At 50.8% G+C, this 19,088-nt stretch overlaps 2 protein-coding genes across 5 annotated transcripts in view; both read right to left on the bottom strand.

Moving 5' to 3' along the window:
• ITSN2 (intersectin 2) overlaps positions 1-14,939 on the bottom strand; it is a 140,968-nt gene extending 126,029 nt beyond the window's left edge. For all 4 annotated transcript variants that reach the window (XM_038751015.1, XM_038751016.1, XM_038751017.1 and 1 more), the window contains exon 1: positions 14,775-14,939. The gene's annotated coding sequence lies outside the window, so the exon portion shown is untranslated. The remainder of the gene's footprint in view (positions 1-14,774) is intronic.
• A 32-nt stretch (positions 14,940-14,971) lies between these two features.
• LOC119932055 (proline-rich protein 2-like) lies at positions 14,972-16,069 on the bottom strand. Its single transcript, XM_038750871.1, has one exon. It carries the CDS (start codon positions 16,067-16,069, stop codon positions 14,972-14,974), a length of 1,098 nt encoding a protein of 365 aa, XP_038606799.1.
• Between the last annotated feature and the right edge of the window lie 3,019 nt (positions 16,070-19,088).

Genomic DNA, 19,088 nt, shown 5'->3' with positions numbered 1-19,088 from the left:
CCGACACAGCGCTTCTCTTTTTATGCAGCTGCGTGCCTCAACCGCAGACGAGCTGATTCACAAAAGGGGACGGTACCAAGGCGACCTCCACCAGAAGGGAATGGGACAACTGCCAGCCCTCACCCAAGCAAGAAAATCTGCTGTGAAAAATTATTCGTTCTTTTTTTAATTGCCAGCTAACCCCCTCTGCAGAAACAACTTGGGTTTTTAATCATTTTAACTGGCTAATGAGGCACATTCGGAGTAGGACACATTCTGGACGAGGATTTTAGATGCCCACGAGAGTAAAATTTGGAGGGGCGGGAACGAAATAGTAAAATAGTAATAAAAAAAGTGTAATCGTCAGAAAATGGTACCCGAGCAGCAAATTTTTCCAGAGTTTCTGGAATGGAGCCTCATTTATTACATTTAAGTTTAAGGGCCAACATACTCCATGATAAAACTATCCATGATTAAACCACACAATAGTGAACCTGTGTAGCAAAAAGAACAGAGTAACACTTTCCATTTTATGAGGGGGAAGATGTTTCATTCATTCATTCAATTGCATTTATTGAGCGCTTACTGTGCGCAGAGCACTGTACTAAGCGCTTGGGAAGTACAAGTCGGCAACATATAGAGACGGTTCCTACCCAACAACGGGCTCACAGTCTAGAAGGGGGAGACAGACAGCAGAACAAAACATGTAGACAAGTGTCAATCATCAGAACAAATAGAATTAAAGCTATATGCACATCATTAACAAAATAAATAGTAAATAGTGCTTCAAAGGAGAATTTATAATTTCAAAAACCAACATGGCTACGCTCGAAAATAGTTCCAAATTTTTCTCGAAAAGTTGCCATGCGGTCAAACTCTAATGGTCCTGATCTTATATCTAGTGCTATATTAAAATAGCAAAATGAGAAAAAAGGTTGGTTTGGGGGATTCCTGGTTTTATCGATTTTGTAATGTCTTATGCCGTTACTGCTTGCATTTGGAGAGTCCAGTGATGTTGAAATTCACCTCTGGGTGGATGCTTACTGAAAAGACCAAAGAGGAACCCACAGTCCCAGCCTCACAGGATCTTCATCATCACATTCATCAACGGTGAGCGCTTACTCTGTGCAGAACACCGTACTAAGCGCTTGGGCGAGTACAATACAACAGAGTTAGCAGGCACATTCCCGGCTCACGACGCTCCCAAAGACGGTCCCTTATTGCCTTGTCATATCTGGAGCTGACAGTGCCTTTGCCCTCCTCGTCTCTCATTCCTCTGGAAGCATTTCCTCCAAAGGCTGCTTCTCTGGACAGCAGGCCACCGTGCTGGCCTGTCCTCAGCTCCCGACTCCCTCTCTCCAGCTGGGATGCAGCCTTCGTTGGCCCCCAAATCGCTTCCTCTGTCCTCCTTGCTCTGGGTTTCCCCACTTTCAGCTCCGCACAGAATGAGCGGCCGTCTGGGTAACCTGCTTTCATTCGTCCTCCTCCCGCATCCCGACGCGGCGCAGGTGTGTTGAGGAGAGCACGGCTTCGGTGTGCAGGCGCCAGAGTTGGACTTTGTTCCGGGACGTGGATGTTGCGCCTGGCCCATGAATGGCGACCTCAGGACAGCGCTTGAGTGCACAGTACAGTGCTCTGCACACAGTGAGCACTTAAACACGATCGAATGAATGCGTGGTCCCGGTCTCACGGGCACGGAGGAGGCTGAACTTTTCATTTGGAGCTTGCCACCTCCCTGCCACCACCCTCTGACAGTCGCACAAAGGATGCGCTGACCGCAGTCGGTGATGCTGTGCTGCCGCTGTGCGCTATCTAACACTTTCTCTGTGCCAAGCACTGCATTAAGCGCTGCGGTAGATGCAAGCTGATCAGGTTGGACACAGTCCCCGTCCCACCTGGGGCTCACGGTTTGCATCCCCATTTTCCGGATGAGGTAACTGAGGGACCGCGAAGTGAAGCGACTTGCCCGGGGTCACACGGCAGACCCGTGGAGGAGCCGGGATTAGAACCCAGGTCCTTCTGACTCCCAAGCCTGTGCTCTTCCCACTAGGCCATGCTGCTTGGTGTGGGCTACCAAGTCACCGGAGATTTCATTAGCTGCCGCGTTAGCCCATCCATAACACCTGTCTGATTCAGTGCTGTGGTTTAGCGGTCATAGTATTAGCTTTTTCCTGTGTACAGAGCACATTATACTAAGCATTGGAAAGGGGTTCACAATCATCAGCACATCTTCCTTGGAGTCTCTGGGGCACAGTTGCCTGCAGAGAGCAGTTCTTGCATGGCTGCCCCTAAGACTTTAGATAATATTCCGAGTCTGTTGAGTTGAGAGATTCCAACGGTGTGAGAGCTTATTTCTGTTGCCTCTTTCAAGCACGGCGCTGTGCAGTTCTTCAGGACTGGGCTTGCTTTACTCCCCGAGCAATGGGACAGCCGCTACACCATCAGTTGAGAAGCAGCACGGCATAGCAGATAGAGCTCGGGTCTGGGAGTTGGGTCATGGGTAATAATAATAATAATAATAATAATGATGATAGCATTTATTAAGCGCTTACTATGTGCAAAGCACTGTTCTAAGCGCTGGGGAGTTACAAGGTGATCAGGTTGTCCCACGTGAGGCTCACAGTCTTCATCCCCATTTTACAGATGAGGTAACTGAGGCACAGAGAAGTTAAGTGACTTGCCCAAAGTCACACAGCTGAAAATTGGCAGAGCCGGGATTTGAACCTGTGACCTCTGACTCCAAAGCCCGGGCTATTTCCACTGAGCCACGCTGCTTCTCTAATTCATTCATTCATTCATTCAATCAATCGTATTTATTGAGCACTTACTGTGTGCAGAGCACTGTACCGAGCACTTGGGAAGTACAAGTTGGTAACATACAGAGACGGTCCCTACCCAACAGTGGGCTCACAGTGGAAAAGGGGGAGACAGAACAAAACAAAACATATTAACAAAATAAAATAAAGAGAATAAATATGTACAAATAAAATAGAGTAATAAATACATACAAACATATATACAGCTCTGTCACTAGTCTGCTGTGTGAACTTGGGCAAGTTGCTTCACTGGGCCTCAGTTACCTCATCTGTAAAATGGGATGGTGAGCCCCATGTGGGAGGGACTGATCTGCTTGTATCCACCCTAGCACTTAGTGTACAGTGCCTGGCATATAGTAAGAGCTTAATACCGTCATTATTATTACTAATAATAACTATTATTATTCTGATCCAGTGGGCCACGCCACCATGAACCTTGATGAAGTTTTCAGGGCATCCCAACTGGCAGAGTAATTTCCAGAGCCCAGATCTACTGCTGGTAACAAATGCTTTCACATGGTCCATGGAAACTGTGTAGAAGTTGGTGCCGTTCCCTGCACCTTTCCTTCATCAGACAGGCAACAAAATCTGTGGTCTAATCCCGGCTCTGCCACCTGTCCGCCGTGTGACTCTGAGCAAGTCACTCCACTTCACCGGGCCCCAGTTTCCTCATCTGTAAAATGGGGATTCAAAATCCTACTCCCTCTTACTTAGACTGCAAGCCCCACGTGGGACAGTGACTCTGTCCAACCTGATTATCACATATCCAACCCATCGCTTAGAGCAATGGTTAGCACATAATAAGTGCCGAACAAGTACCATTAAAAGAAGAAAAAAAGCCACACAAATTCTGGAAGCGGTCAAAGAAATTTAGTAGTCAATTCAGGAGGGCTCTGGCTAGGAATTTTCCAGCAACTGAGTCATGGCGTGTCCCAATAATTGGCCCGACCTGATCTCTGGGTGATCTTCTTGAGGTCGGTAATGAAGGTGGCACCTTTGAGAGCTGAAGGAGTTTCCTCAGTGGTCTACAAGTGGAGGAAGAACACATCCAAGTGTTTAAGCAGGGTGTCCCTCTGAGCTCAAAGACCTCAGTAGGGGCCACTCCAGTTCTCACGGTTCTGCTTTCTGTTTTGAACTGCTCTTTCGTTCCCGAACGTAAAAAAAAGAAACTTTCCCTTTTTTATGGCATCTGTTAAGTGCTTCTTATGTGCCAGGCACTGTACTAAGTGCTGTGCAAGATCCAAGCTTATGAGGAGGGACACAACCCTGTCCCACAGAGGGTACACAGTCTTCATCCCCATTTCACAGATGAGGGAACTGAGGCCCAGCAAAGTGAAGCGACTCACCCAAGATCACCCAGCAGACAAGTGGCAACGGTGCTTTGCACGTAGTAAGCGCTTAATAAATGCCATTATTATTATTAAGTGGCAGAGCCGGGGTCAGAATCCGGGTCCTTATGACTCCCAGGCATGGGCGCTATCCAGTAGCGGACGCTGCTGCTCACGTCTTCCCTGCTGCAGCTTGGCCCGTCCTTCCGGAATTGTAAAGCGAGGGCTGGCAAGGTCGGGCCTACAAGCCACGTCGGCCTCTTCCTCCTCCTCCAATCAATCAATCAATCGTATTTATTGAGCGCTTACTATGTGCAGAGCACTGCACTGCTCGTCCACTCCGAGGACGAGCCGCCCACCGGAGCGCGTGGAAGCCCCCGCTCTCCTGCCTCTGCGCTTCACCAGCAGGTCTGAGCGCCTTGTAGGCAGGGAACGTGTCTACCAATTCTATTAAATTGTACTCTCCCGAGCATTCAGCCCAGTGCTCTGCACTCAGTAAGTGCTCAATAAACACCACTGACGGGATTTTGAGGGCAAGGCCGGCTCCAGGCTGCAGCTCTGCTTCTCCCGGGAAAGTGCTCCCTGTTCCTCAGCACGACAATCGCAGAGCAACAAACAATCGATGGTATTTATGGAGCACTCACTGTACTGTGCACCTGGGAGAGTACAACAGAGCAGAGTTCGTAGACACGTCCCCTGCCCGCAACGAGCTCACGGTCTAGAGGGGGAGACTGACGTTAACAGAAATAAATTACGGATATGTACACAAGTGCTGTGGGGCGAATAATAGGAGCCAAGCAGAAGGCCGTCGGGCCAGCTTTTGTTGTTGCGATGAAGCTTCAGGGCACCGCGTGACGTCACTTCAACCCACTGCTCAGTGTGACAATCATTTTGCCCGGCTCTTTTGTACGATACAGTGGCTGACCCCTGCTCTGATGGAGGAAAAAAAAAATACTCACTCGCCTAGCTAACGCCTGGTTCAGAAACAGAGGGAGCCTGGTGATGTGGCTAGAAAAACAATCTGCATTGTAGCCACATGAAGAAAAATACTGGGCCAACTGGAAACCTGAACAAGGTAAAGAGAAGCCAGGGGTTTGGTTGTCCCACGTCAGTCAATCCAAACACTAAGACACATGAGCCAGCCTTAGCACCTAACCAACGGTGAAAACTTAGACAGTGGAGAAGTGACACCATTGGCCTGCCAATAAATACTTGGTATTTTTCACCAGCTGAACTATGTCTAGCTCACCCTCCTTCATGGACACGGAACCAAGTCAGAAAAGAATATTCACGCCTTTATCTTCACTGATTTTTGCTTCAGATGCCAAAACAACTTCCAGGGTGTATTTTTCTTTTTAAACCAACAACATATTTTCTTCATCATTTTGAAAACCTTCCATATTCAGTACTCTTTAACTAGAACGGACTGGCTTTGAATCCCTCAGCAAAATTAAAAAAAAAAAAAAAGAGAGAAGGTTACTTTCCAAAACAGCAATGCTCCAGAAGGAGTTATATCTGCAAACCTATTTGATCTATCAAATGAATAGATCACTAAGAAGTAGCATCACCAAAGAATAATAATAATAATAGTATTTGTTCAGCACTTAGTGCCAAGCACTGTTCTAAGCGCCAGGATAGATACAAGGTTATCAGGTTGTCCCATGTGGGGCTCACAGTTTTCATCCCCATTTTACAGATGAGGTAACTGAGACACAGAGAAATTAAGTAACTCGCCCAAAGTCACATAGCTCACAAGTGAAGGAGCCGGGATTAGAACTCATGACCGCTGACTCCCAAGCCCTTGCTCTTTCCACTGAGCCACTCTGCTTCTCTGATGAATAGAATATGGGCCTGGGAGTCGGAAAGATCTGTGTTCCAATTCTGGTTCCAGCACTTGTCTGCTGTGTGACCTTGGGCAAGTCACTTCACTTCTCTGGGCCTCAGTGACTTCACCTGTGAAATAGAGACAAAGACTTTGAGCCCCATGTGGGACAGGGACTGTGTCCAACCTGGTTAGCTTCTATCTACCCCAGTGCAGAGTTAAAAAAAAAAAATTTTTTTTAAAAAGGCAAAAACTTCTTGGATGTATTCCAGAAGGTCAGTGTTTTTTCCTGTTAAAATTATGTTAATGCTCTGTTGAATAATTCCACTATCACACCACACTGTCATCTCTGAGTTTCACACAATTTAGCAGAGGCCACGTTCAATCTCTGTGTACCGCGAGTTTTAGAAAGGTGAATACTGGGAATTTTGGGCCACTAAATTATGCCTTCTGATCTACTAAATTGCATACGGTTCAATGATTTGCCTGGGCCCATATGACAGACTGAATTTTACAGGGCTCAAGAGCCACACCTTAACCAGGGCTGTCCTGAAGCACACCTTTTACTGTGTTTCTTTAATTGTGGATTTCCCTCTATTGCAAGGGGAATATCTACGGAGGTACACAGACATAAATTCACTCTGCATATGTATGGATACATACCCACACACACACACCCAAAGATGAGCGTGTTTGTAGGCACGCACGCTCGCACATGCATGTATGTTTGTGCAGTTCAAGATATAAGGAGAAGAAAGCCCATCGTGTGGAGCCCCAGTTGATCACAACCAGTTCCCAGACGCCGACTGGCTAAGAGGGCTGAAGCAGGAGAGGGGTTTGTTTGCAACTGGTGCTCCTCTCGTTCCGCTTTCTCTGCCTGGTACAGCCCTGTCACCTAGAAGAGAAGGCCCGCCATGCAAAAACCCCAAGGACAAAAGAAGATTGCTCCACTTGGCCCTTCCAAGACCCACCTTCTACAAGGTACCCAAAACCAGCTATCGGCGAAGGGAGTGAAAGTACGTCTCCTTTTACCTTCCCTATCCACTTATCTCCCTCTCTCTCTCGACAGATCAGTTTGATTTAGGGGTTTTAATGGACCGTAACTTGCACTGAAAAAGTGTCTGGCAAAAATCTTGTCGTTATGCTAGGGAAAGGACCGATGATTGAGAGAGTGGCAAACCAAAAACTCTTTTAACGTCAGTTGTGTTTATACAGACTTCTTATAGTTCCAATCAACCCATGGCATTTATAGAGCGCTTACTGTGTACAGAGCACTGTACTAGGTGCTTGTGGGAGAGCACAACAGGGTCGGCAGACGCTAACGGAATTGATACCTTTTAAAACTACTTCATAACTTTTCCCACTAGACGTCTCAAGCTACGTCAAACAAGACACTTTTAATATCATAATCATAAAACAATGGGTAGTTGAAGGAAACACCTCTGAAAAATGTTTGCTCGCTTTCACCGAGACAAAGAATGCGATGTGTAGATATCGTATTACAACTCGAGGTCCTAAGAATAAAAACTCGGTCACCCAGACTGGCCTTATAAGTCCATAGCCCTGCCATTTGGCGCAACGGTCCTTGGGTTTTTCGCTCTGACGCCAAATGCCCTTGTGACCCCGCCCCGGAGGAGGCCAGGGAAAAGGAACGCTTCACCCCGAACACCATTTTTTTTTTTTAAATCCGAGCATCCCGCGGTAATCCCCGTCTAAAACAAGCTCTGAAAGTACCCTGCGGGTCACACTAATGCAGGAGAACGGCTAGAGGTGAGGGGTTTTTAGGGTATTTGCTAAGCACTATGTGCCAAGCATTGTACCGAGCGCTGGGATAGGGATAAAATCACCCCGTTGGACAATTCCCGCCCCATGTGGGGCTCACAATCTCAATCCCCCTTTTCCAGATGAGGTAACTGAGGCCCTGAGAAGTGAAGTGATTAGCCCAAGGTCACGCAACAGACAAGCGGTTGAGCCGGAATCGGAGCTCAAGGTTACCCCCTTTCTGGGGGTGAAGGTCTCCGGTTGAGGGGCAGGGACCACAGAGCACAGTTTGAGATACGATGGTCAGTCTGAATTTCAGAGGGGCAGGGTGGCAACTGTTAAAATTAGCCCATTATGTCTTATCTTAGCAAGCCCAAACTCGGAGCAGGAGACAGTTTCTCGAAGCATCTGCTACAAAACTGAGAAATCAATAGACTCCTAAAGAAAGGATTCAATTTCACATTCGGCGACTGGTAGGGCAAGCTACTTCCCTTTCTAAATTCTTGCAGAATGCAAATACTTGAAGGAATTGAAAGCAACTGTGTACCAAAAATATTATAGGAAGTCAAGCAACGCACAGAGATTAAAATTACATACCTCTTTTAAAAATAAATACCGTTGCAACCATTTTTCTTAATTAATCGCCATGGAACCAGATTAAAAATAAGTCTGGCTTAAATTGAGATGGGGTATTACTTGTAGTTTCAAAATCTCCAGAGATCAATATTTAGAGGCTTATTTTGGGTAAGGTGAATTTTACCCTGAGCTCGTCGTGGGCAGGAATGACTCTGTTGTTATAGTGTACTCTCCCAGGCACTCAGTACAGTGCTTTGCACACAGTTAAGCGCTCAACAAATGACTGAATGAATGAAAAAAACAGTTGCTGGCGTACTTAGCCTTAAACTAATTAATATTCGCACACTTCATACATCCTTTAAGTCAAAGGAGTAAGATAAAAAGAGCCACACCCAATCTCATTTACCGCACTTGCGGATATTAAATGCTAGAAAACTACAAACTGTCATATTTCCCACATTAACCCTAGTTTTAAGAAACAAGTCTTAATCCCGCAAAACACCACGGTGACGGTCAAGAAAAATGTTGAAACAAGTACAGAATGTTTTCCAATATGTAATAAGTAGGTCAATTTTGGTTCGGGCTTGAATCAAGTCATTGAAATTTACCACGCGCTCGCGGACCGAGGAGCACCCTACTAAGCGTTTGGGTGAAGACAACAGAGCTGGTAATAATAATGATGGCACTTGTTAAGCGCTTACTATGTGCAAGGCACTGTTCTACGCGCCGGGTAGACAACGGCCCCTCCAACTCCCTTATATCTGTTCTCTATGATATAAAATTTGGATTGGGGCATCCGATAGCATCCCTTCGTTAATAAACGCCTCCAGTTTCACGGTGACTCGGGAAAATCCGGTAATACGGGCCCAACTCTGCCTTTTCAGCAAGGGCTGTCGCAGGCTGGAGGTTCAACTGGTGCAGGACAACTCTTCCCCCTTCGGCAACAACAGTCCCCCCGCCTTTAGCCGGTGCATCGTGCTCACAGGAGCGCCCACATCCCCACACATCGAAGCCACCCTAAATAAAGAATCCGAGTCCCGATTTTCTCTTAGCAGGAAAAGAAAGTGGGTTTCTGTGGAAACGTGTGGGTCTGTGATGTTCCTCTTTCGCGTCTGGGAGGAGAAAGAAGGTGGGTGTTGCGGGGGCTGTCAGCTGGGAGCCCGGGCTCGGTGGCGGTTTTGGGGGCACTCACCCACACCCTCCTTTGCTCCTGGGTTTCGGCCCACGGCACAGTCGGGGGGAGGAAGGAGACCCCCCCACGCTCGTTGAGGGCAGGGAATGTGGCGTTATGATGATGATGGCATTTATTAAGCGCTTACTATGTGCAAGGCACTGTTCTAAGCGCTGGGGAGGTTACAAGGTGACCAGGTTGTCCCACAGGGGGCTCACAGTCTTAATCCCCATTTTACAGATGAGGTAACTGAGGCACAGAGTAGTGAAGTGCCTTCCCTGAGGCACAGAGAAGGAAGTGCCTCCCTTCAAGGCCCTACTGAGAGCTCACCTCCTCCAGGAGGCCTTCCCAGACTGAGCCCCTTCCTTCCTCTCCCCCTCGTCCCCCTCTCCATCCCCCCCATCTTACCTCCTTCCCTTCCCCACAGCACCTGTATATACGTATATATGTTTGTACATGTTTGTTACTCTATTTTACTTGTACATATCTATTCTATTTATTTTATTTTGTGAGTATGTTTGGTTTTGTTCTCTGTCTCCCCCTTTTAGACTGTGAGCCCACTATTGGGTAGGGACTGTCTCTAGATGTTGCCAAATTGTACTTCCCAAGCGCTTAGTACAGTGCTCTGCACACAGTAAGCGCTCAATAAATACGATTGATGATGATGATGAAGTGACTAGCCCAAAGTCACAGTCACAGTTATGTTGTCGTGTCCTCTCCTAGGCGCTTAGGACGGGGCTTGGCCCACGTAAGCGCTCGCTACATACGATTAAAAGTTAACAGGAAGGAGGCCAAGAAAGAAGAAGGCACTGTGACTTGAACGCCCACACACAAGCCCTCCCACCTTAAGGCCAGGAACTCCTGGGCGGGAGGTTTCCTCCTTCCTCCTCCTCTTCCTCCCCCCCGGGCTCGGCGATGCCCATCACGTGAAGGTGGGAGTGGGGAGGCCTCCGCACCCGAGGGCGGGCAGGCAGGCAGGAAAGCCTCCTCCCCTGCCCCCCGACTTTCATTCATTCATGCAGTCGTATTTATCGGGCGCTTACTGTGTGCACGGCACTGTACTCAACGCTTGGGAGAGGACGATTCACCAGTAGAGAGCCCATCCCTGCCCACAACGGGTTCACAGTCTAGAAAGGGGGGTCGGGGGGGAGACGGACATGAAAACAAGTCAACAGGCATCAGCCTGGCTCAGCGGCAAGAGCCCGGGCTGGGGAGTCGGAGGTGGTGGGTTCTAATCCCGACTCCGCCATTTAATAATAATAATAATAATGGCATTTGTTAAGCGCTTACTACGTGCAGAGCACTGTTCTAAGCACTGGGGGTGGGATACGAGGTGATCAAGTTGTCCCACGTGGGGCTCACAGTCTTGGTCCCCATTTTACAGATGAGGTAACTGAGGCCCAGAGAAGTTAAGTGATTTGCCCAAGGTCACACAGCAGACATGTGGTGGAGCGGGATTCGAACCCATGACCTCTGACTCCAAAGCCCGTGCTCTTTCCACTGAGCCACGCTTAATGATAGCATTTATTAAGCGCTCCCCCTCCTCCCCATCCCCCCCGCCTTACCTCCTTCCCCTCCCCACAGCACCTGTATATATGTTTGTACAGATTTATTACTCTATTTATTTTACCTGTACATATTTACTATTCTATTTATTTTGTTATTATGTTTTGTTTTGTTGTCCGTCTCCCCCCTTCTAGACTGTGAGCCCGCTGCTGCGTAGGGACCATCTCTATATGTTCATTCAGTCGTATTTATTGAGCGCTTGCTGTGTGCAGAGCACTGTACTAAGCGCTTGGGAAGTGCAAGTCGGTAACCTACAGAGACGGTCCCTACCCGACAACGGCTTACAGTCTAGAAGCGGGAGACAGACAACAGAATAAAACCTGTAGACGGGTGTCAAAATCGTCAGAACGAATAGAATTAAACCTATATGCACATCATTAACAGTGCTTTGCACACAGTAAGCGCTTAATATATGCCATTATTATTAACAAAATGAATAGTAAATATTCAGTTGTACTTCCCAAGCGCTTAGTACAGTGCTGCGCACACAGTAAGCGCTCAATAGACACGACTGAATGAATGAATGAATGCTACGTGCAAAGCACCGTTCTAAGCGCTGGGGCGGTTACAAGGTGATGAAGTTGTCCCCCGTGGGGCTCCCAGTCTTCATCCCCATTTTCCGGAGGAGGGAACCGAGGCCCGGGGAAGGGAAGGGCCTTGCCCGAAGTCACCCGGCTGAGCGGCGGCGGAGGCGGGATTAGAACCCATACCCTCTGACTCCAAAGCCCGGGCTCTTTCCAATCAATCAATCAATCAATCCTATTTATTGAGCGCTTACTGTGTGCAGAGCACTGTACTAAGCGCTTGGGAAGTACAAGTCGGCAACATATAGCGACAGTCCCTACCCAACAGTGGGCTCACAGTCTAAAAGGGGGAGACAGAGAACAAAACCAAACATACCACCAAAATAAAATAGAATAGATATGTACAAGTAAAATAAATAGAGTAATAAATATGTACAAACATATACATATATACAGGTGCTGTGGGGAAGGGAAGGGAAGGAGGTAAGATTGGGGGATGAAGAGGGGGGCGAGGGGGAGAGGAAGGAAGGTGCCCCGCTGCCGTTTGCCGGCTGTGGGACCTTGGGCGAGTCACGTCTCTTCTCCGGGGCGAGGGGACCACCTCATCACCTTGGGCCCTCCCCCCACCCCGGCGGCTGGAGCGGCGCCCGTCACATAATGATAATCATAATAATAATGAAGGCATTTATTAAGCGCTTACTATGTGCAAAGCTCGGGGGGGAACGGTCTTCATCCCCATTTTGCAGATGAGGTCACTGAGGCTCCGAGAAGTGAAGTGACTTGCCCAAGGTCACACAGCAGACACGTGGCAGAGTCGGGATTGGAACCCACGACCTCTGACTCCAAAGCCTGGGCTCTTTCCACTGAGCCACGCTGCTCCTCCTCCACATAGCGAGCGCTTAACCGGGCCCACCACCCTCACCACCCTCATTCATTCATTCAATCGTATCGATTGATTGGGCGCCTACTGTGTGCAGAGCACAGGACTAAGCCTCACCACCCGCACCACCCTCATTCATTCATTCATTCATTCATTCAATCGTGTCGACTGATTGAGCGCCTACTGTGTGCAGAGCACTGGACTAAGCCTCACCACCCGCACCACCCTGGGTTTGGAGTCAGAGGTCATGGGTTCGAATCGCAGCTCCACCACATGTCTGCTGCGTGACCTTGGGCAAGTCACTTAACTTCTCTGAGCCTCAGTTCCCTCATCTGTAAAATGGGGATGAAGGCTGTGAGCCCCACGTGGGACAACTTGATCACCTTGTATCCACCCCCAGCGCTTAGAACAGTGCTCTGCACATAGTAAGCGCTTAACAAATGCCATTATTAATTAATTGATTGATTGAGCGCCTACTGTGTGCAGAGCACTGGACTAAGCCTCACCACCCGCACCCCCCTCATTCATTCATTCAACCGTATCGACTGATTGAGCGCCTACTGTGTGCACAGCACTGGACTTAGCCTCACCGCCTGCACTCATTCATTCATTCAATCGTATCGATTGATTGGGCGCCTACTGTGTGCAGAGCACTGGACTAAGCCTCACCACCCGCACCCCCCTCATTCATTCATTCAACCGTATCGATTGATTGAGCACCGGCTGTGTGCAGAACACTGGACTAAGCCTCACCACCCTCACCCATTCATTCATTCAATCGTATCGATTGACTGAGCGCCTACTGTGTGCAGAGCACTGGACTAAGCCTCACCCCCCGCACCCACCTCATTCATTCGTTCATCATCAATCGTATTTATTGAGCGCTTACTAGGTGCAGAGCACTGTCCTAAGCGCTTGGGAAGTCCAAATTGGCAACACCTAGAGACGGTCCCTACCCAACAGTGGGCTCACAGTCTAAAAGGGGGAGACAGAGAACAAAACCAAACATCCTAACGAAATAAAATAAATAGAATAGATATGTACAAGTAAAATAAATAAATAAATAGAGTAATGAATATGTACAAACATATATACAGGTGCTGTGGGGAAGGGAAGGAGGAAGGGAAGGAGGAAGGGAAGGAATTCATTCATTCAATCGTACAGACTGATTGAGCGCAGAGCGCTGGACTAAATAATAAGCCTCACCGCCCGCATTCATTCATTCATTCAAGCGTATCGACTGAGCGCCTACTGTGTGCAGGGCAGTGCACTGGGCGCTTGGTGTATATATGTGTATATATAGGTGTATATAAGTCTAAAAGGGGGAGACAGAGAACAAAACCAAACATACTAAGAAAATAAAATAAATGGAATAGATATGTACAAGTAAAATAAATAAAGTAATAAATATGTACAAACATATATACATACACACAGGTGCTGCGGGGAAGGGAAGGAGGTAAGATGGGGGGATGGAGGGGGGGACGAGAGGGAGAGGAAGGATATATATATGTAAATATGGTTCTACATATTTATTACTCTATTTATTTATTTTACTTGTACATATCTATCCTATTTATTTCATTTTGTTAGTATGTTTGGTTTCGTTCTCCGTCTCCCCCTTTTAGACTGTGAGCCCTCTGTTGGGTAGGGACTGTCTCTAGTTGTTGCCCATTTGTACTTCCCAAGCGCTTAGTGCAGTGCATATTTATTACTCTATTTATTTATTTATTTTACTTGTACCTATCTATCCTATTTATTTTATTTTGTTGGTATGTTTGGTTTCGTTCTCCGTCTCCCCCTTTTAGACTGTGAGCCCACTGGTGGGTGGGGACCGTCTCTAGATGTTGCCAATTTGTACTTCCCAAGCGCTTAGTGCAGTGCATATTTATTACTCTATTTATTTATTTATTTTACTTGTACCTATCTATCCTATTTATTTTATTTTGTTGGTATGTTTGGTTTCGTTCTCCGTCTCCCCCTTTTAGACTGTGAGCCCACTGTTGGGTGGGGACCGTCTCTAGATGTTGCCAATTTGTACTTCCCAAGCGCTTAGTACAGTGCTCTGCACACAGTAAGCGCTCAATAAATACGATTGATGATGATGATGCACATAGTAAGCGCTCAATAAATACGATTGATGATGATGACGGGAGGTCCAAGCGGGCACCACCTAGAGTTGGTCCCTACCGAGCGCCGGGGTCTCAGTGTGTGGGGGGGGATGATCCGTCCGACCAAACGAAACCTACTGAGCGGCATCAGGCCGATGGGGGTCAGCGGTCTCGGCCGCCCCCCCCCGCCCCCGGGCCTCCGCGGCCACACGTGCCCACGGTCCCGTCCGGGTGACGCACCTGCGCTGGGCAGCGGGCGGGCTGTCTGTCGGTGTGTTTCGGTGTGGTGTCGGTCCGGTCCGGTCCGGGTGTGGACCCCCGGCCGGCGCCCAGAACCCGTGTCGCAGCCTGTCAGGGCCGGCCTCGGCTGAGGGGCCCGGGGCGGCGGGCTCCTCCTCCTCCTCCGCCTCCTCCGCCTCCTGTGACGCGCGGTCCCCTCAGCCACACAACATGGCGGCGGCTGGCGGTGGGCGGGGCCGACGCCCGGGGGCCGCCACCTGATTGGGCCGTGGCCCACAGCTGTGGGGGGCGGGGCCTCCGCCTGACGGGGGCGGGGCCAAAGCGCGGGAGCTCCATCTGATTGGGTCGGGGCCCACACCTGTTGTGGGCGGGGCCTCCATCTGACGAGGGCGTGGCCGACAGCCGGTGGGCGGCTCCCGCGGTAGGGGGCGGGGCCAAAGCCCTGGGGCTCCATCTGATTGGGGCGGGGCCAAAGGCCGGAGCCGACAGCTGATTGGGGCGGGGCCTGCAGCCGACGGGGGCTTGGCCGACAGCCGGTGGGCGGGGCCGACGCCCGGGGGCCTCCACCTGATTGGACCGTGGCCCACAGCTGTTGTGGGCGGGACCTCCATCTGACGGGGGCGGGGCCGGGGCCCGCCACAGGGGGCGGGGCCAAAGCCCGGGAGCTCCATCTGATTGGGTCGGGGCCCACAGCTGTTGTGGGCGGGGCCTCCATCTGACGAGGTCGTGGCCGACAGCCGGTGGGCGGCTCCCGCGGTAGGGGGCGGGGCCCGCTCCAGGGGGTGGGGCCAAAGGCCGGGGCCGACATCTGATTGGGGCGGGGCCTCCATCTGACGAGGGCGTGGCCGACAGCCGGTGGGCGGGGCCGACGCCCGGGGGCCTCCACCTGATTGGACCGTGGCCCACAGCTGTTGTGGGCGGGGCCTCCGTCTGACGGGGGCGGGGCCGACAGTCTGGAGCTCCATCTGATTGGGTGGGGGCCCACGCCTGTTGTGGGCGGGGCCTCCATCTGACGAGGGCGTGGCCGACAGCCGGTGGGCGGGGCCCGCGGTAGGGGGCGGGGCCAAAGCCCGGAGCTCCATCTGGTTGGGGCGGGGCCCGCACCAGGGGGCGGGGCCAAAGGCCGGGGCCGACATCTGATTGGGGCGGGGCCTGCAGCCGACGGGGGCTTGGACGGCGGCCGGTGGGCGGGGCCGGCAGCCCGGATTGGGGGCGGGGCCAAAGCCCGGGGCCTCCTCCTGATTGGGTCGTGGCCCACACCTGTTGTGGGCGTGGCCTCCGTCTGACGGGGGCATGGCCGACAGTCGGTGGGCTGGGCCCGCTGTAGGGGGCGGTGCCAAAGCCCGGGGGGGGCTCTATCTGGTTGGGGCGGGGCCCGCATCAGGGGGCGGGGCCAACATCTGATTAGGGCGGGGCCTTCAGCCGATGGGGGCTTGGCCGACAGCCGGTGGGCGGGGCCAAAACCCGGGGCCTCCACCTGATTGGGTCGTGGCCCACATCTGTTGTGGGCGGGGCCTCCGTCTGACGAGGGCGTGGCCGACAGCCGATGGGCGGGGCCCGGGGTTGGGGCGGGGCCAAAACCCTGGGGCTCCATCTGATTGGGGCGGGGCCAAAGACCTGGGCCGACATCTGATTGGGGCGGGGGCATACACCCGACGGGGGCGTGGCAAACAGCCGGTGGGCGGGGCCAAAGCCCGGCGCCTACCCCGGATTGGGGCGGGGCCAAAGCCCGGGGCCTCCACCTGATTGGGTCGTGGCCCACATCTGTTGTGGGCGAGGCCTCCATCTGACGGGGCCGTGGCCGACACCCGGTGGGCGGGGCCCGGATCAGGGGGCGGGGCCAAAGCCCTGGGGCTCCATCTGATTGGGGGGCCCGCAGTAGGGGGCGGGGCCAAAGGCCGGGGCCGACATCTGATGGGGCGTGGCCCGCAGCCGGGGTCGTAGCCTCCATCTGATTGGCGCACGGCCGAGAGCGGTGGGCGGGGCCCGAGGAAGGGGGCGGGGCCAAAGGCCGGGGCCTCCATCTGATTGGATCGGGCCCCACCGCCGGGGGGCGTGGCCTCCATCTGATTGGCGCACGGCCGGGAGCCGGTGGGCGGGGCCGAGCCCATGGAATAACCACCGGGCAGAGAGCTGCCATTTTAACCAATACAATCCTAAAAGAATAACAACAACAACAACAACGACAACAACAAAAGCTCTCCCGGTGCATAAACTAACCAGGTGTAGAGTTTCCGTTTGAACCAACACAACGTAAAAAAGCCCAGAGAAACAGCGTGGTTCAGTGGAAAGAGCCCGGGCTTCGGGGTCACAGGTCATGGGTTCAAAAAGAGCCTCTGCCAACTGTCAGCTGGGTGACTTTGGGCAAGTCACTTCACTTCTCTGGGCCTCAGTCACCTCATCTGGAAAATGGGGATGAAGACTGTGAGCCCCCCGTGGGACACCCTGCTCATCTTGTAACCTCCCCAGCGCTTAGAACAGTGCTTTGCACATAGTAAGCGCTTAAGAAATGCCATCATTATTATTATTACTGGTGCATAAACTAACCGGGGACAGCGTCTCTAACAGATACAATTAAAACACCAAACCGAAACCCAGCTATAGCAGGGCAGGAACTAACCCAGCGGCGTAGAGTCAGTCACTGACCGACTGACCGACGGTTACAGCAGACGAGGGGAAGACGAGACCAGAGAAAGCAGCAGAGAAAGGAGCAGGGTTCGGATGGAAAACCAGCCCAACGCCGATGATCGGCGGCCTTCCAAACTTCCCAGGGGTATGAGGGACCTTCTGAGACGCGACGCCTGGATAAGGACCGGGGATACGGATTGAGAACCAGCCCAACGCCGATGATCCACCGATGATCCAAACTTCCCTTCTGAGACTCGACGCCTGCTTCTGCAGCAAAAGCCCTTCCCCACCATCCACGAAGTTTGGAGGCTGTGAAGAACAAGATCGCTCTACAAAGAAGTTGACAAATTCATCACAGGAGGACCTACTTCGGATAACCTAATCTTTTTTTTAAAAAAAACAACAACAACCGAACTGGTACTGGTTAATGATAACGATGGTATTTGTTAAGCGCTTACTATATGTCAGGCACTGTTCTAAGCGCTGGGGGAGATACCAAGTGATCAGGGTGCCCCCCCCTTGTGGGGCTCCCAGTCTTCATCCCCATTTGACAGACGAGGGAACTGAGGCCCAGAGAAGTGAAGTGACTCGTCCAAAGTCACACAGCTGACAGGATTAGAACCCACGACCTCTGACTCCCAAGCCTGGGCTTTTTCCCCAGAGCCACGCTGCTCCTCCATAGTTAGGCACTGACTGTGTGCCAGGCACTGTGCCAAGTGCTGGGGTAGATACAAGGTAATCAGGTTGGACACGGCCCACGTCCTCATTTTACAAATGAGGTAACTAAGGCCCAGTGAAGTCAAGTGACTCGCCCAGGGTCACACAGCAGACTAGTGGCGGAGCCGGGATAAGAACTCGGGTCCTTCTGACTCTCAAGCCTGGGCTTTATTCACTAGGCCATGCTGCTTCATAACGGGCGAGGGGAATGCTGCAACGAGAGAGGTGCCCACACACGCAAGGAAGTCAACAGGCCGAATGGGATTAGCGACCTCAACACAAACAGTCTCCTCTTGCCGAGTGCGTGTGCCAAACGCTAGCTTGTGATCGCAGACACCATCTCACAGGGACTGAGTTCAACCTGGTTAACATAGCTATCCCAGCACTCAGAACGGTGTTTGACACATAGGAAGCGCTTAACAAATACAGTAATAATCATCATCTTAATTTATATTAATATCTGTCTCCACATCTACGCTGTAAATTCACTGTGGGCAAGGAATGTGTCTGTTATATTGTTGTGTTATATTCTCCTGGGCGCTTAGTACAGTGCCAGCACACTGTAAGCACTAGATCAATCAATCAATCAATCGAATTTATTGAGCGCTTACTATGTGCAGAGCACTGTACTAAGCGCTTGGGAAGTACAAATTGGCAACACATAGAGACAGTCCCTACCCAACAGTGGGCTCACAGTCTAAAAGGGGGAGACAGAGAACAAAACCAAACATACCAACAAAATAAAATAAATAGGATAGAAATGTACAAGTAAAATAAATAAATAAATAAATAAATAGAGTAATAAATATGTACAACCATATACACATATATACAGGTGCTATGAGGAAGGGAAGGAGGTAAGATGGTAAGATATGAGGCTGTCTTCAGAAATATAGCTAGATTCGTATGAACTACATCCTATTACGAACAAAAACTAAGAAGCCGGGTGGGAAGGGTTCAGATCTAAAA

This window comes from Tachyglossus aculeatus, chromosome 9, assembly GCF_015852505.1.
Source record: "Tachyglossus aculeatus isolate mTacAcu1 chromosome 9, mTacAcu1.pri, whole genome shotgun sequence".
Taxonomy (NCBI): domain Eukaryota; kingdom Metazoa; phylum Chordata; class Mammalia; order Monotremata; family Tachyglossidae; genus Tachyglossus; species Tachyglossus aculeatus.
This window is presented reverse-complemented; position numbering and strand designations above follow the sequence as displayed.

What these genes read in the sequence shown, in the direction of transcription:
- LOC119932055 (XM_038750871.1), bottom strand. Translation starts at nt 16,069, where the DNA reads ATGCCCCCGTCAGACGGAGGCCACGCCCACAACAGGTGTGGGCCACGA.